This window comes from Carassius carassius, chromosome 2 (assembly GCF_963082965.1).
Source record: "Carassius carassius chromosome 2, fCarCar2.1, whole genome shotgun sequence".
NCBI lineage: Eukaryota > Metazoa > Chordata > Actinopteri > Cypriniformes > Cyprinidae > Carassius > Carassius carassius.
Window position 1 is genome coordinate 18,740,231 of NC_081756.1, and position 23,027 is coordinate 18,763,257.

Below are 23,027 nucleotides of genomic sequence, written 5' to 3' on the forward strand. Positions count from 1 at the left end.
CGTGTCACGTGAAAAATAGGCGTCGGTTCTATTTCTAGCATGCATGCGTTTTCCGCGCGGCTCGAGCCGCGCCTGAGATGTGCGTCTTACGCAGGCAGTCTGCAAGCTCTAACCTGTTAACATGGGAGCCGAATTAAAAACAGACACGCCACGAAGCTGAGACAATTGCTCCACGCATCCAGTGTGTCGCCGGCCTTATTAGAATCAGCTGCAGGGCGGCATTTGCGCTGAACGCGGAGACTTCCGCTACTTAATATGTTCGTTTGGAAACACGAAAATTTACTTATGTTCCGCGCACAAATTATTGCATTCCGTCATTCGGTACACACGTGCACCGTACCGAAAGCCCTGTACCGAAACGGTCCGTTACGAATACACGTACCTTTACAGCCCTAGTGTGTATATATCTTATTCTGTAAAAACTTATTTTTTATCACTATATGGACTGCTAAAACTTTGAAGCTATATGTTTGTTCTTTGAAGCACACACACATATACGTTTTATATGTATGTGTATGTGTGTATGTATATGTGTGTGAGTAATAATATGGGTGTTCACCTTTAAGATTGTCTTGCACAACTTGAACAAACTACAACAGGTAAAGCTGTATGTCAGCTGTGTGGATATTAGCAATATCGTTAACAATTCTCATTAATAATATGGCTTCTTCTGAACAAGATCTTAGGTCTATGCCGTGTTCTGTTAATGTGTGAACTTCTTTATTTGAAGCGCGCACTTGCCATCCAGTAATTGCAAAAAGCCTTGTGCTTTGTTACTTTTTAATAAACAAAGTATCAGCTTTAGAATTATTCAAAATTCATAACAAAATACAAGCTATAAATACAGTTTTCAAGCTTTAGCACCTCAGTTCAAGCAGCAAGTAATTAACATCAAAAGCTAGGCTATTTTATAAGGGATCACACAATACAAATTACTGAAATGTCTCGTGTAAAAGCTCATTCAGGGTTTCAAACTGCGGAAAACATGTAAAGCTTGTAAACATTGAAACGTCATATAGAGTTACCTCAGAATAACTATTCGGTGTCAATAAGCTCATCAGTCAGCTAGAAAAATAACTATAAAGAGGAGCATTTAGCTTTATTAATGCGCTATTGAATTTAAATATTTTTACTTAACCTGCTGTCTGCATGATTCTACTCCTATAAAATAATATTTCACTAATTAAGAATCTCAACTTTTTATAATCTGAAGAACCTTGTTTCACCAACAAATAAAAAATAAAACTTTTGTGAGACATAAATGTTCTTCAAATGTTAAAGGTTCTTTATGAAACCATTTAGACAAAAAAAGTTATTTTTACGACATCTAGAAGGACTTTTATTTTCTAAGAGTGTATGACAACATTTCCAGGATGCACTGAGGAGGAGCCCAAACTGGCCAAGTGATGCTTATGGTCCATGATATCAGTACGATAAAGTTTGAAAAGACATTTAGTGACAAGACAAGATGGATTCAAATGCTGATAAAGTCAAGACAATATGAGACCTAAATACATGAAAAAAAAAAAAGATCAAATAAAACACGTTTATTCTGTGGCACCTAAAAAGATAATTTGGCGCCTACATTTTTTTTTTTTTTACTCAATTTTTTTTTTTTTTGTTTGGAGACCTGGTTTGTGTTAAGTTGGTCTTCGTAAGTCTTGATAATATCCTACGCACCATTAACATCAGTGCACTAAAATTGTGAGCTGACAGCACAGAGAGCATCCTGCCATAGTGCTTTTTATGGATTCAAGCCGTGGGCTTCCCTGTGGTTGTGTGACACCGCTGAGAGCTCATGGTCAGGGCCCATCTGTGTGCCCAGGGCTGATTTAGTTCTGTAGCTAATTCTGGGGCAGTCTCTGACTGTCCATTTTCCCTTATAAATAGTCACTGTATGGTTTACAGTAAATGAATCGATCATCTTGGTTATTGTGTGAGGAGGGTGATGTGGAAGATGTCATTGTTGCAGAAGTTTCAGTTTAAGACCCATTTCTGCCTAGGTTTTTGTCTAGCTGGAAAGAGGAACGGGATATATGAGCATTAATATTCCATGTGGATTTGGGTGTCATTGCCTATAGCAGTACTTGTAAAACGTCTTCTCATTTTAGGAGGCACCCTGAAGCTTTGCAACCAGTCTGAAGTAACTAAAAATGTTGAATTAAACCATGTGTCCTGTGTTTCGCTATACTTTTTCTTATAAGGCATATAATTTTTTCTTTTTTTTTTTAAGTTTCCTTTTGACAGAAAAAGTGCTGGAATATTTTCAATAAAATGATACAAAACTCAGTAAGTGGATTGTCTTAAAGCTGCTAGATCTTTAATATCCATCAATACTACACATTTTGATAAACTGAAGCTACATTATGATATTCTCCTCAACTGATCATGGCAACACTTATCCTTACATCTTAAAGAGATTGCAACCTTTTCATTGTGTCATTTTATATCCCATTTTATCCATGTGTTACTGGGTTTAAGAATAGGATCTGTTCCCTACTGGGAATATCACATTTGTCATCCTGTTTCCTGTTCTGTATTCCAAAGGTGGAGACCTCATGCACACACAGACACACCTATTGACTTGTACTTTCCTGTTCACTTTTGCTTTATGGTCTGTCCAAGGAGAAAGTCAGCATTCCCATTCATCTCAATGGCAGTTGCTCTGACGACGTGCAAACTTGAGAGCACATGACCGGTTTAACCTGTCAAGGGCTTTCTAAATAAATTTAGCACTGGCAAATTATAAAATACTCATTCAAATGTTAATTAAAATTAGTCTGAAATCTTGGTTACTAGTGAATGGTTGTCAATAAAGAAACATATCTCTTTTTTTTCTCTCTCTCTCTCTCTCTGAACAGTACCAACCCTATTATGAAAGATCATCGCCTTTGGCTCTTCAGGTTGTTTATGGTGAAACTAAGATCAGCCATATACTTTTTGAATAATTAATCATTCTAGTAGATATTTTATCTTGTAGGAAATAGTGTAACTGTGAAGCATAGGACCCTTTGCAAAAAAGTAATATCTATGTATTGAAGTTTGTGGCCCACTGGAGCTGACAAACAAATGTTGGCAAAACTGAACAAATCCATTTTACACTTATCCATTTAGCAGACGATTTATTTCAAAGCAACTTACAGTGCATCCAGGCTTTTTTTAATATATTATTTTTATTTATTTAACCAGTATGTGTGTTCTCTGGGAATTGAACTTTTTTATGCAGTGATCTACCACTGAGCCACAGGAACATTTTGAGGTTCCAGATGCTTCTGTTCTCATACTTTGAAGTTTGAGGTGTCAGTTTGCAAACTGTGCAATTAACTGTGGTGGCACCATTTATTTATAAAGTAGTTTTGTTAAATGGTTTATTTATATTGGTATGCACTATTTTTCCAATGGATAAAATAGGTGTAAAAATAGGATGGTTACAGAAAATGTACAACCTGATGGATCAAATTGATGGAATGATGAATATTTTAAGTAATTGCAACCAGTGGTATTTGGATGTTATGCTGATCAATTTGTCAGCATGCTCAAATGTTGAGTTTAAAAAGGTGAATCCAAAGTAAACATGCATCAAAATGTACCCTGTTTACTTTAATGCATGTTCCTAGTGTAAATTGTGCACTAGCCCATCTATGTTGGGAATAGGTTGGGTAAAAAATGTCTTTCTTCCAAGTACTTGCCTTCATCCTGGTATGTAACAGCCACTTTATATTGACTTTAGATTTATTTATGGTCCCAATTATGGATGAAGATCAGTTCTCAAGTCTGTGGATCTGTGAGTGGTTGTTGCCCTGAGCCAGATATTGTAAAAGACTCAAGAGTGGAAGTGATGCAGTGAGCTTCTGTTGCTCTCTCACTTACTGATGATAAGGGTTCTGGCTAGTTTCTCCACAGGGTGAGATTGATGCTTTAATTACTGACCCCTCTCCTGTGTGTGATTCCTCCATTAATTTCTACTTTAAATCAGGTGACTGATCAGACTAACAGTGGAATCAGCACTAGGAGTGTGGTACGAGTTAGTGTATGGTAAGGGTCAATGTTAGGTCTGGCTGTTGCAGTTAGCTTCCATTTTGGTAGATGCCTGTCCAGCAACTGCCAATGAGATGAATGGGTATTCAAACCGTTTTCTCCAGGACAGGTATTATAGACCTCTTCGGCCTTATTGTTCCCGTCACTGCTTGAGAGGAACTGCAAGCTTCTGCTTCCTCTTTAGGTGTCAAAAGAGTAATAAATTGAGGCGTAGGCTATGTTTGAAAAGCAAACACCGTGGAAGCTCTTAAGTTAGCTCTCTAACTATTTTTTTTTTTTTTTACTAATTGATATTGAATGAAGCACCAGTATAAAATGTATAGGATAAGCATTCATAGGCATTGAGCTGACCCTTCGTCAGTGTTAGTGAGTTTTGTATACATTACAAACAGTGCAGTAGACCGTTATTTCACTGTATTTCCTTCTGCTGTTCTGCCAATACAACCCTCTACAGATACCTTGGCAACTGAATTGCCGTTGGCTATTAAATTTTTTAGTTTACTCTACAGACTGATATACTAATATATATATATTAAGACATACACAAACTGTATAATATGGTATATGTTTTTAAAATACACAGGTTTTTAAATGCCTGAAAGTACACCCTTAACATCAGTCAGTCAAGCATTCTAATATGATATCTGGATAATCAAGTACTATTTCATGATAGAACATTAGTAATTATAATTAACTTGGTAACCATGTATGAATGCATAGACATTTTAACTGAAGTTAGGACTGGTGGTGTTGCTTTGTTTGTCATTCAGTGTTTCTGTAAAAAAAAAAAAGGGAAAAACGAACAATAAAACTGATTATTCAAGATTCAAGATTTCTATTCATCACATACACAATAATATAGAGCAAATAGAACCAGCAGTGAAGTGATAAGATGATAATGATAATAATCCGAATTCTACTAATAAGAACAGTAAAAAAATGCACTAAGGATGAATGAGCTGCTGCATTCATGAATATTAATCAGGTTGTGTCCGTTCGCTGGAACTGATTTGCTGAAATCAAAACAGGGAAGATTATAAGTGAGCACCAGCCAATGAGATTTAAGTTTGTTCAATAGTTCCGCCCACTTCGTGCATTTGAGATAAAGCGACGCAAGTAGTGTGCCTTCATACTATTGGCTAATATTAGATATCATTTAGTTGCCAGAGTGAAAATTTAGTCGCATATGTGAGTGATTTGCTCTCAATGTAGAGGGTTGCAATAGCAGAAGCTCAAAACTTATTGGGCCCCCTGTAATGGCACATTGCTCAGTTCTTATGTCTGATGCCCTTGCAGCTTAATTTGCCTTGCTGACTATCATCTTGTCTTGTGCTTTGAGCCAGGGCTCTGCTCTCAGCAAGCTCAAGCTCGATGTCCATGCCCCCCTCCGTGAATTTGTCATCTTGATCACACTTCCCTCAGAGCTTCATCCTCTTAGTCCTATCGCAGCAGCAGTAAAGCTCTAGAGATTGAATTCTCTTACTGAGGATCATTGAAAAGGAATTGGACAACAATACTGTGAGTCATAAGAGGCAATGCTGAAGATTGTGTGTGTGGTACTATATCTCTCATGGGTTCAAAATGTCCAGGGTATGTTTGGATTTCTAAAAAAAAAAAATTATAATAATAATAATTAATAGTAAAGTAATTAGTAAAGAAGGATCAGGTACACTACTGTTCAATAAAAGTACAACAGATTTTAACATTGATAACATTATACAGAATATTATAGATCAAAGTTTGTCTTGACAATTTTTTTAAGTCACCTTGTGAAAGCCAGACCAGAAGCTAGGGCTGGACAATAATTCAATATTAATATGTATCGCAGTATTATTTTTTTCAGTTACGGTGATATGATTTAAAACAAATTTCCGATATTTCGATATACATTACCAGTGTTTCCCATACATTGATTTATTTGTAGTAGGGCTGAAACGATTCCTCGAGTAACTCGATTGCAAAAAATGATCGAGGCAAATTTCTCTGCCTCGAAGCCTCTTTTATTTTAAAACTCACATCAGGTTCTTTCGCAATGATTTTTTCAATGTGACACAACACGTTTACGTCACCCACAAAGCGGAAAGAGACACAAGCACTGTGTCCGGAATCGCATACTGCAAGGAGTCAGCAGTGTTCAATTCAATTCAATTCAAGTTTATTTGTATAGCGCTTTTTACAATACAAATCGTTACAAAGCAACTTTACAGAAAATTATGTTTCTACAATATTTAGTAGTAGCTAGTAGTTTGTGCACGTTTGACAGGATTTTAGAAAAATAAAAATAATAATAATAATACAAGACGTAGTCAGCTAGATGATGAACTATCAATATTATTAATTAATAGTAATTATATGATGCAGTCACACATGTAGCAATAATTGTTAGTTCTGTTTGTTGATTCAAGGTTAGGATCATCTGGGGTCCTCTGAGGGTCAGCATCATCTCTTCTCAGGTGTTCTGGATCCAGACTGGAGCTTGTGTAAATCCTAGTTACCACGGGATGTAAATCCCGTGGCAAAACATAGAAACAAAATAGAGACATCATTAGCTTAGCTGCTGATCCAACAAAGTAAAATTAGTTTAACCCAAGCTAAAGAATAAAAATGCAGATGCAACTACACTCACAATTTAAGAGATACATTATTCGAATGCTTGGCGAAAAAGATGCGTTTTTAATCTAGATTTAAACAGAGAGAGTGTGTCTGAACCCCGAACATTATCAGGAAGGCTATTCCAGAGTTTGGGAGCCAAATGTGAAAAAGCTCTACCTCCTTTAGTGGACTTTGCTATCCTAGGAACTACCAAAAGTCCAGCGTTTTGTGACCTTAGGGTGCGTGATGGGTTGTAGCGTGGTAGAAGGCTAGTTAGGTACGCAGGAGCTAAACCATTTAGGGCCTTATAGGTAAGTAATGATAATTTGTAACAGATACGGAACTTAATAGGTAGCCATTGCAGAGACTGTAAAATTGGGGTAATATGATCATATTTTCTTGACCTGGTAAGGACTCTAGCTGCTGCATTTTGGACTACCTGTAGCTTGTTTATTGACGAAGCAGGACAACCACCTAGAAGTGCATTACAATAGTCCAGTCTAGAGGTCATGAATGCATGAACTAGCTTTTCTGCATCAGAAACAGATAACATGTTTCGTAGCTTGGCAATGTTTCTAAGATGGAAGAATGCAGTTTTTGTAACATTGGAAATATGATTTTCAAAAGACAAATTGCTGTCTAATATAACACCCAGATTTCTGACTGTAGAGGAAGTAACAGTACATCCGTCTAGTTGCAGATTGTAATCTACAAGATTCTGTGTGGTGTTTTTTGGTCCAATAATTAATATCTCTGTCTTATCCGAATTTAATTGGAGAAAATTATTTGTCATCCAATCTTTTACATTTTTAACACACTCTGTTAGCTTAGATAATTGGGAAGTTTCATCTGGTCTCGTTGAAATATATAGCTGAGTATCATCAGCATAACAGTGGAAGCTTATTCCGTATTTTCTAATAATATTACCAAGGGGCAACATGTATATTGAAAATAGAAGGGGACCTAGGACGGATCCTTGTGGCACTCCATATTTTACTGATGAAAAATGAGATGACACCCCATTTAAGTAAACAAAATGGTAGCGATCGGACAGGTAGGATCTAAACCATCTTAGAGCCTGCCCTTGAATACCTGTATAGTTTTGTAATCGATCTATGAGTATGTCATGATCTATGGTGTCGAACGCAGCACTAAGATCAAGTAAGACTAGAAATGAGATGCAGCCTTGATCTGACGCAAGAAGCAGGTCATTTGTAATTTTAACAAGTGCAGTTTCTGTGCTATGGTGGGGTCTAAAACCTGACTGAAATTCTTCATACAGATCATTTTTATGCAGGAAGGTGCTCAATTGAGCAGACACAACTTTTTCTAAAATTTTAGACATAAATGGAAGATTTGAAATAGGCCTATAATTTGCCAGTACACTAGGATCTAGTTTTGGTTTCTTAATAAGAGGCTTGATAACCGCCAGCTTGAATGGTTTTGGGACGTGACCTAAAGATAACGACGAGTTAATGATATTGAGAAGCGGTTCTTCGGCTACAGGTAACAGCTCTTTTAGTAATTTAGTGGGTACAGGATCTAATAAACATGTTGTTGGTTTAGATACAGTGATAAGTTTATTTAGCTCTTCCTGTCCTATATTTGTAAAGCACTGCAGTTTATCTTTGGGTGCGATGGATGAAACTGAAGTGTTAGACGCTGTAGAATCTACATTCGCTATTGTATTTCTAATGTTATCTATTTTATCAGTGAAGAAATTCATAAATTCATTACTATTTAACGTTGGTGGAATATTTGAATCAGGTGGCGTCTGGTAATTTGTTAATTTAGCCACTGTGCTAAATAAAAACCTTGGATTGTTTTGGTTATTTTCAATGAGTTTGTGGATATGCTCTGCCCTAGCAGAGTCTATAGCTGTCTATAGCTGGACATACTGTTTTTCCATGCAATTTTAAAAACTTCCAAGTTAGTTTTTCTCCATTTGCATTCAAGACTACGAGTTACTTTCTTGAGAGAGTGAGTATTACTGTTATACCATGGCACAGTACGTTTTTCTCGAACCTTTTTCAATTTGATGGGGGCAACAGCTTCTAATGTATTAGAGAAAATAGTGCCCATGTTGTCAGTAATTTCGTCTAATTCATGTGTATTTTTGGGTACAAATAGCAGTTGAGATAGATCAGGCAGGTTATTTGCGAATCTGTCTTTGGTGGCTGGAACAATAGTTCTGCCCAGACGGTAACGCTGAGACATATAGTTAATATCAGTTATACGCAGCATGCACGATACAAGGAAATGGTCTGTGAAATCATCACATTGGGGTACAATATCTATAGCAGTAAGATCGATTCCATGCGATATAATTAGATCTAGTGTATGATTAAAACGATGAGTGGGCCCGGTGACATTTTGCTTGACTCCAAAGGAGTTTATTAGGTCAGTAAACGCAAGTCCTAATGTATCATTTGCATTATCAACGTGAATATTAAAATCTCCCATGATTAGCGCCTTATCAACTGTAACTAGAAGGTCTGAGAGGAAATCTGCAAATTCTTTTAGGAATTCTGTATACGGCCCTGGTGGTCTATACACAGTAGCCAGAGCAAGAGATACATTAGATTTCTTTTGCATGTCTGACAGTGTAACATTTAGCAGAAATATTTCAAAAGAGTTAAACCTGTATCCTGTTTTCTGGGTAACATTGAGAATAACACTATATATTGTTGCAACACCTCCTCCACGACCAGTCTGACGGGGCTCATGCTTATAACAGTAGTTTGGTGGAGTAGACTCATTTAGACCAAAATAATCATTTGGTTTTAGCCAGGTTTCAGTCAAGCAGAGTACATCAAAACTATTTTCTGTGATCATTTCATTTACAATAACTGCTTTGGGTGTGAGTGATCTAATATTTATGAGCCCAAACTTTAAAAATTGTTTTTGTTCATTTACTTTACATTTTTCTGGTTTAATTACGATAAGATTTTTTCTAGATCCTACATTATATTTTGACCTCACTATTCGGGGAACAGACACAGTCTTAATAGTTTTTACAGCACAAGTACTTTTATCATTTAAGCGGGTGGAACAAAACTCATCATAATAGTTATTAGAGAATTGTCTTACTAGTCACATGGAGCGAAGTGTCCTGGAGATGTTGTCAGAGAGCAGCTCCGCTCCGATTCTGCTGGGGTGTAATCCATCAGCGCGAAACAGCCTAGGACGCTCCCAGAAAAGATTCCAGTTATTAACAAATAGCAGTTTCTGTTCTTTACACCATGACAACAACCATTCATTTAAAGCAAAAAGTCTACTGAACCTTTCGTGTCCTCGTCGATACGTGGGCAGTGGTCCTGACACGACGATCGTCGCCGCGGGCGTCGTGCTGCGAACCGTCTCGATCAGGCTGCTGAAGTCCCTCTTCAGCGTCTCCGTCTGCCGCAGCGTGGTGTCGTTAACCCCGGCGTGAAGCACGACCGCTCTGGGGCTCTCGTCGACCTTCAGGATCGCGGGTATCTGCGCAGAAACATCGAGAACACGAGCACCAGGCAAACAATGAGTGTGCACTTTACCTTCGGCTAACGTAGCACTTACGTGTCGGACGATGGAGTCTCCGATGATCACAGCGTCGCGTCCTGTCTCGCGGAGGGGAGCGAAGCGGTTCCGGATGGAGATGTCGAAGGCAGGAGGGGGAGAAGTCGTCGCCCGGGACCCGGCTCGCGTCCTCCGCTGTGGATGCACCCAGGGTCCGTGGTGTCCCGGCGTCGCAGTGAAGGACATCTGGGAAGATCGCGTCCTGGGTGCACCGGGCCTGTGCAGAGAAACACACGGAGTAGACGTGGTGGGACTGTTAACAGATCGCTGTATACTTACCCCGGACTTGTGAGCGTCAGCCCGGGATGATTCCAGCGCGGTTCTCCGCTCTCTCAGCTGGGCCTGCCTCACCTCCAGGTCGCGAATCTGCTTTCCCACGGCCTCGAGCTCGAGCTGCACAGAGTGGAGACATTCATCCGCCATTAAAGCAAGTAACAGTGAGTACAGCAGTGGTAATGTGTGTGAATAGAGTATTAGCAATGTTAGCGCAGTTAGCTGCAACCACGCCGCTGATGCTAACGGGCTAAAAGCTAATAGCGGACCCGGGAGATCAAAATAAAACTAGTGATAGCGAGGCGCTCTGATTGTTTTTGTTGTAGAATACAATAGAGGATATATTCACACGTTATATAAACGGAAACGATGATGTATACAATTGTTTTTTGAGTTAAAAATAGTCAATGAAAAGAATATAGTGACGGAGCTCAAACGCAGTACAGCCGCCAACAACAAACAGGAAGTGACGTCAACCAGAGCAGAGCAGTGTTTTGGTTTGAGGGTGCAGGCAAACGTAAAGAGAACATTGTGGCCTGTGTCCATTGCAAGATAGAGCTGGCATACCACGACTAGGGCCCTATGATTTCCGCGATGCAGAAAACGTGGAGGGAATCGCAGAATCCAGTCATAAAAACTGAATTAACAGTTTAACGCATTGCACTTACATCAAATCACGATATGAACTAATATCTGAAAATATTAAGCCAGAACAGTCTATTTAAATATGAATCCTGCATGTTCTTCGTGTCTATGTGTTAATGAATGGAGCAGAAGCGCGTCTTCATTCATTCACAGCGTCTGCTGTCTCACTAAATAAGGACGTGAACACATGAACAACATCTCCAGAACTGCTCTGACAGTCACTTCATGAGCATTTGACCGTTTGATTTGAGTAAAACTAGCATCACATCACATACACAGAACTGTAAAGGTACGTCAACCCGTCAAAAAAAGTCTGGTTTAGTTTAAAAACAAGTATTTGCCAGATATGTATTACTATTGTTCAGCAGAATGTACATATACTACTACTAAAAAAAAATCAAACATTATTTTTTTTAAGGTTAAATCACACAACATTATTTCCATGTTTTCTTTTTACTAGTAAATCCCCATTGTTTACCAAAAAGTTAAGATTGCTTAATTTTCAATAATTAAAAGATAAATTAATGTTTTATGTATTTAATGTTTAATGTACATCTCAGAAAATGCTTTATTTAAAACCCGCACTTAAATGCACTTAATTCATCTGTCAACTTTATTGTCATTGTTCACAGTACAAGTACAGACAGAGAAACAATGGGTAATAATTAAAATGTTTATTTTTGGTGTATGCATTGCATTCTATGCATTTAAAAAAATAAAAATATTTTTTTTCTAAAAAAGGAAACTTAGTTGTTCATTTTTAGAGATCCAGGAGTCTTATTTTCTCTTGCATAATTAATATTGCACTTTAATTAAGCAAAAACACATTTTATCCGATTACTCGATTAATCGATGGAATTTTTGGTAGAATACTCGATTACTAAAATATTCGATAGCTACAGCCCTAATTTGTAGCGTTTGACTTCGTTGAATATACATGAGCACTGCAGGTTACATGAGCAGGTACACGGTGCGGGTGTTTTATATGAATGTATCTCTAAAGGGAAAGGACCGTCTGCAGAAAAGTTTAGATGGTGTTTTCAGTTTGATAAGGTAGCATTCCTGAGTGGAACTGCTTTGATTACAGCCCTTACTGGAGAAACCGCTGTTTCTGCTGCTCTCACAGCTCCTCCTGCTGGCAGAAAATGTAGCATTTTCAATAATAAGCTCTCCAGCAACATGCTTTTGTTGTTGCTCAGTTTTTTTGTTTTCTGAAACAATTCCGAGCACATTTCAAACTCTTTATCCTGCTTGAAGCACTTTCGATCTATAAGAATAATCAGCCTACACTACCAGTCAAAGGTTTTTGAACAATAAGAATTTAATGTTGTTGTTTTTTGTTTTTTTTAGAATTATCTTCTGCTCACCAAGCCTGCATTTATTTGATCCAAAATAGACCAAAAGCAGTACAATTGTTTTAAAATATGTTTACTATTTAAAATAACTGCTTTCTATTTAAAGGGCACCTATTATGCCCCTTTTTACAAGATGTAATAATGGTCTTGGGTGTCCCCAGAATGTATTTGTTAAGTTTCAGCACAAAATACCCCACAGTTAATTTATTATAACCATTTGAAAATGTCATTTTTGGGGCCTGTTTTAAAAAGAGCTGTTTTGGTGTGTACCACCTTAAATATAAATGAGCTGCATATCCCCGCCCTGCCTTTGGATGAGGGCGTAACTTGCATACCTATGGCAATGAACAGCCGGTAGAAGCAGAATGGCTGAGAGTGAGAGACCCGCTGTTTTGTACGGCATTCAGCCGTATATGTTTGAACCCGAATCAGACCCAGATGATGAAGAGACTCCGGCAGAAGAAACACAATTGAGAATGGAGCAGGACGTCTCTGAATGGTTATTAGATACATTTATGTTCTTATATTTTAATCGCGTCCCCTTTGCAATTATGTATGTGCAACACACACACACACTGTGATAACGTTAGCGCAATTTTTTGAAACTACAAACACAAATACTGTGATAACGTTTGCTAAGTACAAACTAAATTATATCTATGCGAGGGAACGGTTGCGTCATGTTGACATTACTTGTCGTACAGGTGCTTATGTGGCAAATGTGAGAAGATGGCTACAGAACCAGAAAATATATGCTGCAGGGAGATAGAACAGGTATTAATTTATTTACATTTGTAATTGTTGCAAAAAATAATACGTGACATAAAACTGTCTGACGCTATTTGCTGTATCAAAGGTTACAAGACGGATGAAACAACTTCAAGTCACTCCATCATGTATGGTAGACCATCCCGGAATGGATCCAGTTTGTTTCAATGTGTTTTCGTTACAAAACGCTTTTAACATTTACAGGGCTGACTATGGTCCCCTGCGACTTCGTGGAGTACAACAGTGAGTGTTAATGATTAGCACATTTAAGAAAAAATGTCAATTTCTTCTAAATATTATAAATGTTTGAATTTTTAGTCTAATATTTCCCGGGTTATATTCAAAGGAAATTATAGTAAAAAAACAAAGCATATTATAGCCTTAAATAATTTCACAACAACTTGCATATACATTTTTTTTATTTACATTATGTATAAAGACACTGAACTGTACAAAAAAAGTTTAGAAATTAAATAATTTTAATAAAAGGACATTCCTCCAAAAATAAACTGAACCATGATCAATTAAATATCAAATATTTCAACTGCAGACAACAAATGATAGATATTTGAAAGAAAAAAACACAGAAAAATCCTTGAACCCTGTTTTGAGAACGTGCCTGTGTGTGTGCGTTAGTCGTTACAGATTTTTAGCTTATCGGAGTTTTGTGAGCTGGTGCTGGGGTTTCCTTGGACGAAAAGTTCGAGTTGTGATTCCAGCCTGTGTGGTCCTGAGGATTCAAAGAGAGTTTCCTGATGCCCAGGGTAGTTATGTAGGTTTTCGACCACCTATTGATTAAAGCGAGATACCCTACTAGAGATGGCCTCCTCCTTCTCTGGCCGGTCAAACTCTGCACACAATGCTGGTGGTATTGGTATCCTCAAAACATCATCCACATATGGTGCAGGATCCACAAAGACTTTATCAAATATGAGGTCCAGCAGGTCATCCACATATCCTGTGCAATATAACATTTTATTTTATTTTAAATTAGTAAAATAGAGTTTTCAAATAGCTTGTAAGAAATGATGCAAAAAAGATATGTACATTTGTAGTAAATTTGTTAAGTAAACTCATTTTATACATACTGAATGTTGCTTGTGTCTTAACTTCTCTGACCCGGTATTCTCCCTTCTTGGCCTTTGGAAAGGTCACTTTGAACACCGGTCGAGCAGCTGCTGTTGTGGCTTGAGGACGCCCGGCATTCTCATTGTAATGTAGTGCAGCCAGGTATAGTCTGTAAGCAATAAATACATTTTCAACATACTATGTCTACAGTGTATGTAAAAGTAAATTTATTTTTACAACAATAACATTACCTGCACAACATTCCCAGAAATGGAAAAACCACATTTTTTGGTGTAAACCGTAGTATTACACTGTGGAAAACCTCGATAGAAGAAGTCTGATAGTGCGGACTTAGCTTGGCAACATCCTTCACAATTCTCTTGTTGGAGAGAACTTTCTCCAACTTGAGATATGGCAGTGTTCCTAAATTATTGGAAGTGTTACTATAGTATGATATGTAATTTTAAATAAAAAAAGGCAAGCTATATGATCTGCATACATTTTTTAAAAGTAACTATTGCTTCTTTAGCCTACATACCAGCAGCTAGCCACTTTTTTGTGTCTCGACTTCTCCTTGTTCCATGTAGACATGCTGGAAAATTGCTGTCTTCATGTGTGTGCTTATTTTGCATATGGTTTAGCATAGACGTCCATTTAGCCACTCTTTCAGGTCCACTGCTTGATGATGCAGCAGTCCAATAGATGTGGTTTTTTATACTATGCAACCATTTACGTATTTTCTCACAACCCTTCAACTTGCACACTTTTTCCAACTGCTTTGAAATTCCTGGAGATTGCAATTAAATACAAACATGACAACACACAATAAGTAGAGCAATGTGTCATTACATATAATGTAATGGTGGTGTTTATATATACATACAGTATATATATATATATATATATATATATATATATATATATATATATATATATATAAATTATCTGCTAACACATAATCATCCGCTAATTGTTTCATCGCAATTATTAGTCTGTAAAAATCTAGAAAATGATATGATTAAGGTTATTTACCTTTCTCTATGTGCCAGACATCATAGAATTGGTTGACATTGCGTTCCCTGAGGAATTTTTGTATTTGCGGATGTCGGTCAGTCACAATGCAGTCCAGAGTCACTCCACGAGCATCCAAAAAGTCAAGACCTCTCTTCAAACCTTCCTTTTCCATGTGGTAACTTCCTCCCACTTCATTACTCTGACAAGTGATTAAAATATAATTATTTTTTTGCGTTTAAAATAAAATATTCAAGTTTTCCAGAACGTTGCATCAAAGGTTTCTGCTCATTTACCTGGACGAGTTGTACATCAACAACGGTGTTTGTCTCAAGGTCCATTATTGTGTAACTGCCATATTTGGCAGAGTGCCCTTCAAAAAAAAATACATAATCTCTTATTACACAATGTGCCTTGTCTATAAGATAAAATTCTATATATTTTTTTTCTTTATAAAAAAACTATGTAAATTTGTCCCACAATGTACCTGGTGAGTCAGCCCTCATATCTCCTCCAACAATGACCTTTTCCCTTTGAGCCAACAGCTGTAGCATCTCATACTGCCAGTTTCTCCATTTGTAAACAATAGCAGGCTCAATGCACATTCGTGCATGACGACGAAAGGTGTCGTACTTGAAAAGATGTAACTTCATAGCTGCAAATATCTGACAACACATAGAGAAGAGTTGGTAAGCAGTAAATTAATAAATGAATAAAAAAAATGTTTTACATTATAAATGTTTAGTCTCATGTAACTGCAAAGCTATTAATTATTTCTTTTACAAATACCTTTTCAATTGTGAAAAATGATGCACCACTGAGATACACAGCAGCAGAAAGGTGAAGGTTTCCAGCTGGAGTACTGCCCAAAATCGGCTGACTGTTCCATTTCCGTGAGAACTGACAATGGTGGCAGAGTTGTTCAACACGTAGAAATGTTCCAATCCTTTGTGATCTTATATGACAGCTTCTATGACATACTGGGCACACCTCAAACAGTTCCATGATGCAGGTCTCATAGACAATATATTTACAAATTTTTTGAATAGGGCTGGATTCCTGAGCTCTGAAAAAAAAACATTAATTTACATAAGCACTACATAAAAATTAGATATGGTATAATTAAAACAAACATTCTCAAATATAATATAAACTTACGACAAGTCTTTTGGCTCTGTTATTGATGTGTCTGCCTCTGCAGGATTAAATGTGACATCAGTCTCTTGTGCTGTTAGTATTGAAGAGCATTCCTGTAGGATATCTTCATCTTCCTCAAGGTCCAGACAAGGTCTCTTTGATGAAGTCTTGAGGGGCGTGGAAGACGCAACAGCTGTATGAGAAACTAATTTTGTGCTAACATCAAAACTTGACAATGTTGTCTCTGTCTGGACACCTGGAATATATAATTCAGTAAAGTTTCAGCAAAGATTCACTTTCTCTATTGTGGCTATTAAATTCAATTCAAATTTATTTGTATAGTACTTTTCACAATACAATTTTTTAAAGCAACTTTACAGAAAATTAATTTCGAAATGTGCATATAAAAATACAATTAGTTAATACAATTATATAATATTATATTGTATACTAAATAATATAAATATAGTTAAAAACATAAACATACTGATACTCCTGTGGTGTGTTTGAAGCGTCCTCATTGACAGTTGTGTACCAACACTGCATAGCTTTGATGTTTCTGTCTGCACGCCAATATCCCTCGTTCTACAGCTTCGTGTCGATGTGCTGGCCTTTGTATAAACATAGCATACACAGTTTTTAATACAATATCTTTTTTTTTAAATTATATACTTGTGGATACACACTATACAAACAAGGTTTAAATTACACAGACATTCTACGAGGACGACAACAACTTTAGACGCATTTGTTATTGAATTGGCTGACATCGACATTTGCTATAAAAAAACATTAAATACACTTACTTCTTCTGGAGGTGACGTTGGATCGCGAACAGTAGGCAACGATCCACACTTGAGGATTAACTTTGAAGCAAGACCTGCTTTGAATTGACCTTCGTTCTGAAAACAGTCAGTCAAAAAATGATTCGCGCAAACATAAACGTATTTTGGAATTTTGAGTGGCGCCTTTCCTTCGTAAATAAAATCCATCCACCGCGTTTTCAGTGGCTCTGATGTCGGAAGTAAGTGAAAACTACTATGTTCATTATTACATCCCACAACAGAACACTTATGTTTCTTAGGAGACATTACCGGCTGTCGTTGAAACAATGGAGGATGGTGTACAGATCGCCGAGGGCGGGGTCTATGTCAAAACCAGATTGTCAATCAAACCACGTCGGTGGGGCTTAGCGCAATTCTACGTCACAGTGAGAGCAATCTTAGAACAGGGCGTTCTGAGACATTGCTTATGAATTATTGAGATTGTAAAAAAAACACTGGGTGGATTTTTATCATTCTAGGGTGGTATTGCTCACACACTGCCAACACACATTTATGATCAAACACCATGTAAAAGTGAATTTTGCATAATAGGTGCCCTTTAAATATATTTTAAAATGTTATTTGTTCATGTGATCAAAGCTGAATTTTTAGCGTCATTTAATCCAGTCTTCAGTGTCACATGATCCTTCAGAAATCATTCTAATATGCAGATTTGCTGATTTTCAATATTTAAAATGGTTGAGTAATTCTTTGATAAATTAAGAAATATATTGTGATTATAAATTTTGGGCAGATTGTCAGCCCTGCCAGAAATCTTAAAAGTTTAGAAAAGTTATGAGTTTTAAAAAGTAAAAAAAAATAAAGTATATTATACTTGAGTATTGGATGCCGAAAAGTAAGCTTTGCTATCACAGAAATAAATTACATTTTAAATATAAAATAGTAAATTTAACTAGGCCTATAAGAAATTGTTACAATAGTAAGAAATAGTACAATATTACTGTTTCTACTCTATATTTGATCAAATAAATAGCTTGGTGAGCATAAGAGACCTTCAAGAGATCAAAAACATTTAAAAAGTCTTTCTGACCCCAAACTTGTATATAGTTTAGATTTAGAGATTATTCACCAACAACTGCAAATGTGGGTTGTTGACTAATAAGCAAACCTTGATTATAGCATTCAAAAATTTGGTTAATTATTTTGTGTGGAAATTGGGGGAAAAGTACAATCTAAGAGAGAAAACAGTTGTATAAAAATTAACAGGGTTCCTAAAAAAGGAAAAGTTTACCACTGGCAGTAACCAAGGAAACAATGTATTGCTGCTGTTCCATAAGCACCACCTGCTGTCAAAGAGCTGATGCTGATTTTGTTTCCTGCAGATATGTTTTGTATAGCATATATTCACAAAGGTGAAATCTGAATATACTGTTTTTGCTTCATTAACAGAAATTGCTCATGTATGCAGCATCTTTGTTTGGATTGTGATTAAAATGCAGTGGTAGCCTCTTTATTTTAAATGGATAGAGACTTCAGCCTGTAATAGAGCAAAACAATAAAAAAAAAATGTACCCTATTTTTCGGACTAGAGTATAAGTTGCATCAGTCCAAAAATACGTCATGATGAGGAAAAAAACATAAGTTGCACTGGACTATAAGTCGCATTTATTTAGAACCAAGAGAAAACATTACCATCTCCAGCCGCGAGAGGGCGCTCTATGTTCTCAGGGGTAGACTACAGGAGCAGTGAGCAGCATAGAGCGCCCTCTCGCGGCTGGAGACGGTAATGTTTTCTCTTAGTTCATTTCTCTGGGTTCATGTCAAATTAATTTTATAGAAGTCGCAGGACCAGCCAAACTATGAAAAAAAGTGTGACTTATAGTCCGGAAAATACGGTACTCATCTTTACATTCCATTTTATCTCTTGCTTTAAAAAAAACAGATAATTATTAACATATCGGTATTAGAATCGGCCCATTTGCTTGTTAAATAATAATAATAATAATAATAATAATTAAAAAGGCCATGAAAAATCAAGATTGGTACATGACTACTGACTTTTGACAGCGTGAACATTGATGTGTTTCCCAATGTACTATCCAGTGGTCAACTTTTAAGAGAAGTATTTCAGTAATTCAGTAACTTTTGACTACTGTCAAAAGTAGGTGTTAGTACTTCTGTACCAAGTCAATACATAGTACTGAGTACAGCTGCTTTCAAATGCTTCGGTGCATATTTATATCACTTTCTGTGAACAGTGATATCCAGTTGCCAATCAGAGGTGTTTAAGGTAGTCAGAATCAACTCATTTTTCAATTCATCTGTTTTAAATAGCAAATTAGTTGTAGCTGTTGCTTTTAGATACTCAAAGTTATTGAATTAGTTGAATATGTTTGTATAATATTGCATTCCTGTTTTCACTCTTTTTTTTCTTTCTTTTTTTTTTTTGCTTTCCAGAATAAGCTGCAAAATGACGTCAGCACCCAGATGTCAGAGATTCACAGACTGAAAGGTAAGAAATGCTCGCTAGAGGGTGCTACTTTCGCCTCTGAGTTAGTGGAATAGGGTTGTGGTGGGTTATGCAAGTGCCATACACTACTATTTTTGGTATAGACTATATTTTCTTGTACAGTGTTGTTTCTTTCTACTCCACACTGATCTAAACCAATCATGGTATCCTGCTGGCTTGATCATTTTTTTGGACTGTTGATCTAATGGGGCATAGTCATGTTTTTGTTGAAGCGTGTGTGTGTGTGTGTACACATTTACAGAGCAAATGAAGGAATTGAGGCAGGAGGTCATCCGACAGGAAGACCAACTGAGGGAAGTGCGGAAAAACAGCACCAATTTGGAAAAAAAGCTAGAGTACGAGAGGTGAATCTAAACCCTGGTGGAAGAGAGGAGCCCAGAAATAGGGGTCTTGTTTTCTACGCACTTCCATTTCTACATTAAGGATAGTTTAAAATGACCAGACTCGTTGATCATGCTAATATAAATCTAGAATGTAATATGTGCATTGCAGCTTGCAGTGTGGCCGACAAATAGCTGAGCTGAAGGCAGAATATGAAGAGAGCAAGAAAGGTGTAGAAGAAGAGGCAGCAAAACTCAGACAGGTGGGATATGAATGACTTGAATACATTTAGTTTAAACTAACTTGTCTCCACTATTACTCTGTATTTTTCATAAAACACAAAAAACTTCCTCATTGCAGAGTTTATTAGAGAATCGTAAAGTGGACACAGGGGGTCAGAAGGTGGAGGTGGATCTAGATCAACCAATCAAAAGAAAAGAGGTGGACACTGCAGAGCGCCACACAGTGGCTGCACAGCAAAATGAGGGTCCAGCTCTCAAAGGTAGCGGAAAAAAAATCAATGAGCAGATGCATAAACATTTTGGTTGGAAAAAAAAATCTCATTCTCTTGCTTTTTTTCTTATCATATACACGCAAGATGATATGGGTAAACCTGGTAGCGATGCTGGCATGCCTGGCATTGAGGACAGTGAAGTAGGCAAGATAGAAGATGCACAGTTTGGTGAGTAATCACAAAGAAAATCTCTAGAAGGTTTAAATGAACTACTGAATAGTTATTTTACTGATGAGCAATGTAGAGAATAAACTAAAGCATGCTGAAAATAAAAGTTTGTGATTCTTATTCACATCTCATGTTTCTCCAGCGCTAAAGAAGCCAGCCATCACGCCGCAGAAGCACATGGAGCCCGCAGAAGCTGTGGCATTGCTGAAGGAGGAGAGGGCAGGGTTTGGAGCTGGAGCTGGTGCCAGACCAGGGGATGATTTGGCCCGCGGGCAACCGTTGGACCGACCAGACATGCCCCAAAACCTGCATTTGGGGAACAACGATGTACCTGTGCAGCAGCAGGTTCCAAAGCCGATGGAAGACAAACCTCTGCTGTTTGACAAAGATAATAAGGCAGGCATAAAGGCAGATGAGTTTGGGGAGCAGCGCAGACGGCTGGGAGGTGAGAGGTCATGTTTTATCTGGGCTTATATTGCTCATACTAACACTTCTCAATTGTTGGTTCTCTTAGAAATGTGATACAGGACCCAAATATAAACTCACACACACACGCACAGCTACTATGCAGGCAGAAAGGATTACATTATTGCAGGGCACACAAGGCAAAACTCTATTAAAATGACTCTTCATCTATTTCTAATAGTATTTTTCATTAATACTTCATTACTATAGCTGCAATTTTTTTTTTGTTACATCAAATTTCTCCATTTCTATATGATTACCAAAAGCTGTATCAAAACATAATTTGCTCAAACACTGGTATTTCCTTTAGACAATGCAAATATAGCTTTGGGATTTCTTTGTACTGGGGGAGCCATCTGAGCTTTTTTTTTTTTGTCTCTTTCTTTGTTTTCCCCCCTTGCTGTGAAGAAGCTGTCCTGTTTTCATCTTTCTTATTTTCTATGTGACCCGGTCATTAATTGAAGTTTACATTTTTTACTTTTACTGTTTTTTTTTTTTTTTTACATGGAAATAAAGGAGATTAGAGTTACACCATTAAGGGACAGCCCTCTACTTATAGAAATGTAACTTTTTAATATCCAGTGTTGTTTCTTTGCTTGTTTCATTAGCTGAGGGTTTAAAGGCAGAGGGAGTTGGACTTCCTCCTCCTCCTAACCCGGCTCAGGTCCTTCCCAAACCCATCGACCCACACAATGGCAGAGATCATGTGCCCGCTGACCTTCCACGTCCCCGTCAGAGTGAGTATTAAATTGTACAAAGGTGGGGATGGGTGGAGTGTCTGAAGATGACGAGACAAAGCTTCAGCTATCCAACTTGCCAAGTCGCGACATATCAAATACTGTTTCTTGGTCCAAGCCTCTACTCTGTTTCAAGAGAGAATACTATCTCAACAGACATTTATGAGTACCATTCATTTATAGTGTCCTGGACATTATTATTTAAAGGTCACGTTTTTCGTGCTTTTTTTGAAGCTTTGATTGTGTTTACAGTGTGCAATATAACATGTTCATGTTTCGCGGGTAAAAAAACACAGTATTTTTCACACAATTCACCTATCTGTGTACCGCTGTTTTCACTGTCACAAAAACGAGCTGATGTCTTCCTTGTTCTATGAAGTCCCTCCTTCAGAAATACGTAACGAGTTTCTGATTGGGCCAGCGGTTCCTGTGTTGTGATTCGACACCAGCTTAGAGCAGGCTGACCTCCTGGTAACGCGATTGAGCTAGTTTTGAGAAGTAAGTTGGCAGGAGCATGTGCTGGAGATGTACTTATAATCACAGGAGCGTTTTTACTGACGAGATGCGCATGAAAATCGCATTCGTTTTTTTGCACAGCCCTAACATCTAGTTAACAAAGCTAAACAGCGTTGCCCTTTGTGTAGTAAGTTACAGAAACTTTTAAACACACCAACTTAAATAATAAAATACACTTACCGGTTGTGGTCCATAAACAACGCCTTCTCCAGACAAAGAGGGAACTGCTCCATCTTTCAAGAATAATCTTTTTGCGAATCCGGCATTAAACTGATTGAGATTGAGGAAGTTGTCCTCACCAAGCTGTCCACAGCAAAATGTGCTGCACATAGTTTTGCATGTGGATTATAATTTAAAACATTGTTAAACAGAGTTAAACATAAATTGTAACCATTAATCTCCAAGTACAGCGTCCCTGGGAAGCCCAAACAAAGATGATTGGACTCCAGAGATGAAAATAACAGCGTTTCAATGACATGGCAAACACAACCGCAGCTCTTCCTTCTTCTCCGTCGGAGCGCAACAAGACCACGCCCCCCTTTTTGT

At 37.5% G+C, this 23,027-nt stretch overlaps 3 protein-coding genes across 4 annotated transcripts in view; 2 read left to right on the forward strand and 1 right to left on the reverse strand.

Moving 5' to 3' along the window:
- Window positions 1-23,027, forward strand: part of LOC132105580 (protein GOLM2-like) — a 34,059-nt gene that overhangs the window by 5,435 nt on the left and 5,597 nt on the right. For both annotated transcript variants that reach the window (XM_059510801.1, XM_059510811.1), the window contains exons 2-8: window positions 19,688-19,742; window positions 20,002-20,104; window positions 20,253-20,343; window positions 20,442-20,583; window positions 20,680-20,763; window positions 20,906-21,208; window positions 21,837-21,965. In XM_059510801.1, coding sequence (XP_059366784.1) covers window positions 19,688-19,742; window positions 20,002-20,104; window positions 20,253-20,343; window positions 20,442-20,583; window positions 20,680-20,763; window positions 20,906-21,208; window positions 21,837-21,965 — 907 coding nt within the window. The remainder of the gene's footprint in view (window positions 1-19,687; window positions 19,743-20,001; window positions 20,105-20,252; window positions 20,344-20,441; window positions 20,584-20,679; window positions 20,764-20,905; window positions 21,209-21,836; window positions 21,966-23,027) is intronic.
- Window positions 12,582-14,316, forward strand: LOC132105572 (P2X purinoceptor 7-like). The gene is made up of 4 exons (XM_059510788.1): window positions 12,582-12,960; window positions 13,166-13,235; window positions 13,318-13,472; window positions 13,866-14,316. Exons 1-4 carry the CDS (start codon window positions 12,827-12,829, stop codon window positions 14,026-14,028), a joined length of 522 nt encoding a protein of 173 aa, XP_059366771.1. The 5' UTR covers window positions 12,582-12,826; the 3' UTR covers window positions 14,029-14,316.
- LOC132105564 (uncharacterized) lies at window positions 14,018-17,793 on the reverse strand. Its single transcript, XM_059510776.1, has 11 exons — window positions 17,252-17,793; window positions 16,933-17,056; window positions 16,467-16,701; window positions 16,098-16,374; window positions 15,796-15,973; window positions 15,605-15,681; window positions 15,330-15,510; window positions 14,836-15,084; window positions 14,549-14,720; window positions 14,318-14,466; window positions 14,018-14,187 (listed from the first exon to the last, which is right to left on the reverse strand). The coding sequence occupies exons 1-11, from the start codon at window positions 17,534-17,536 to the stop codon at window positions 14,018-14,020; spliced, it is 2,097 nt and encodes a 698-aa protein (XP_059366759.1). The 5' UTR covers window positions 17,537-17,793.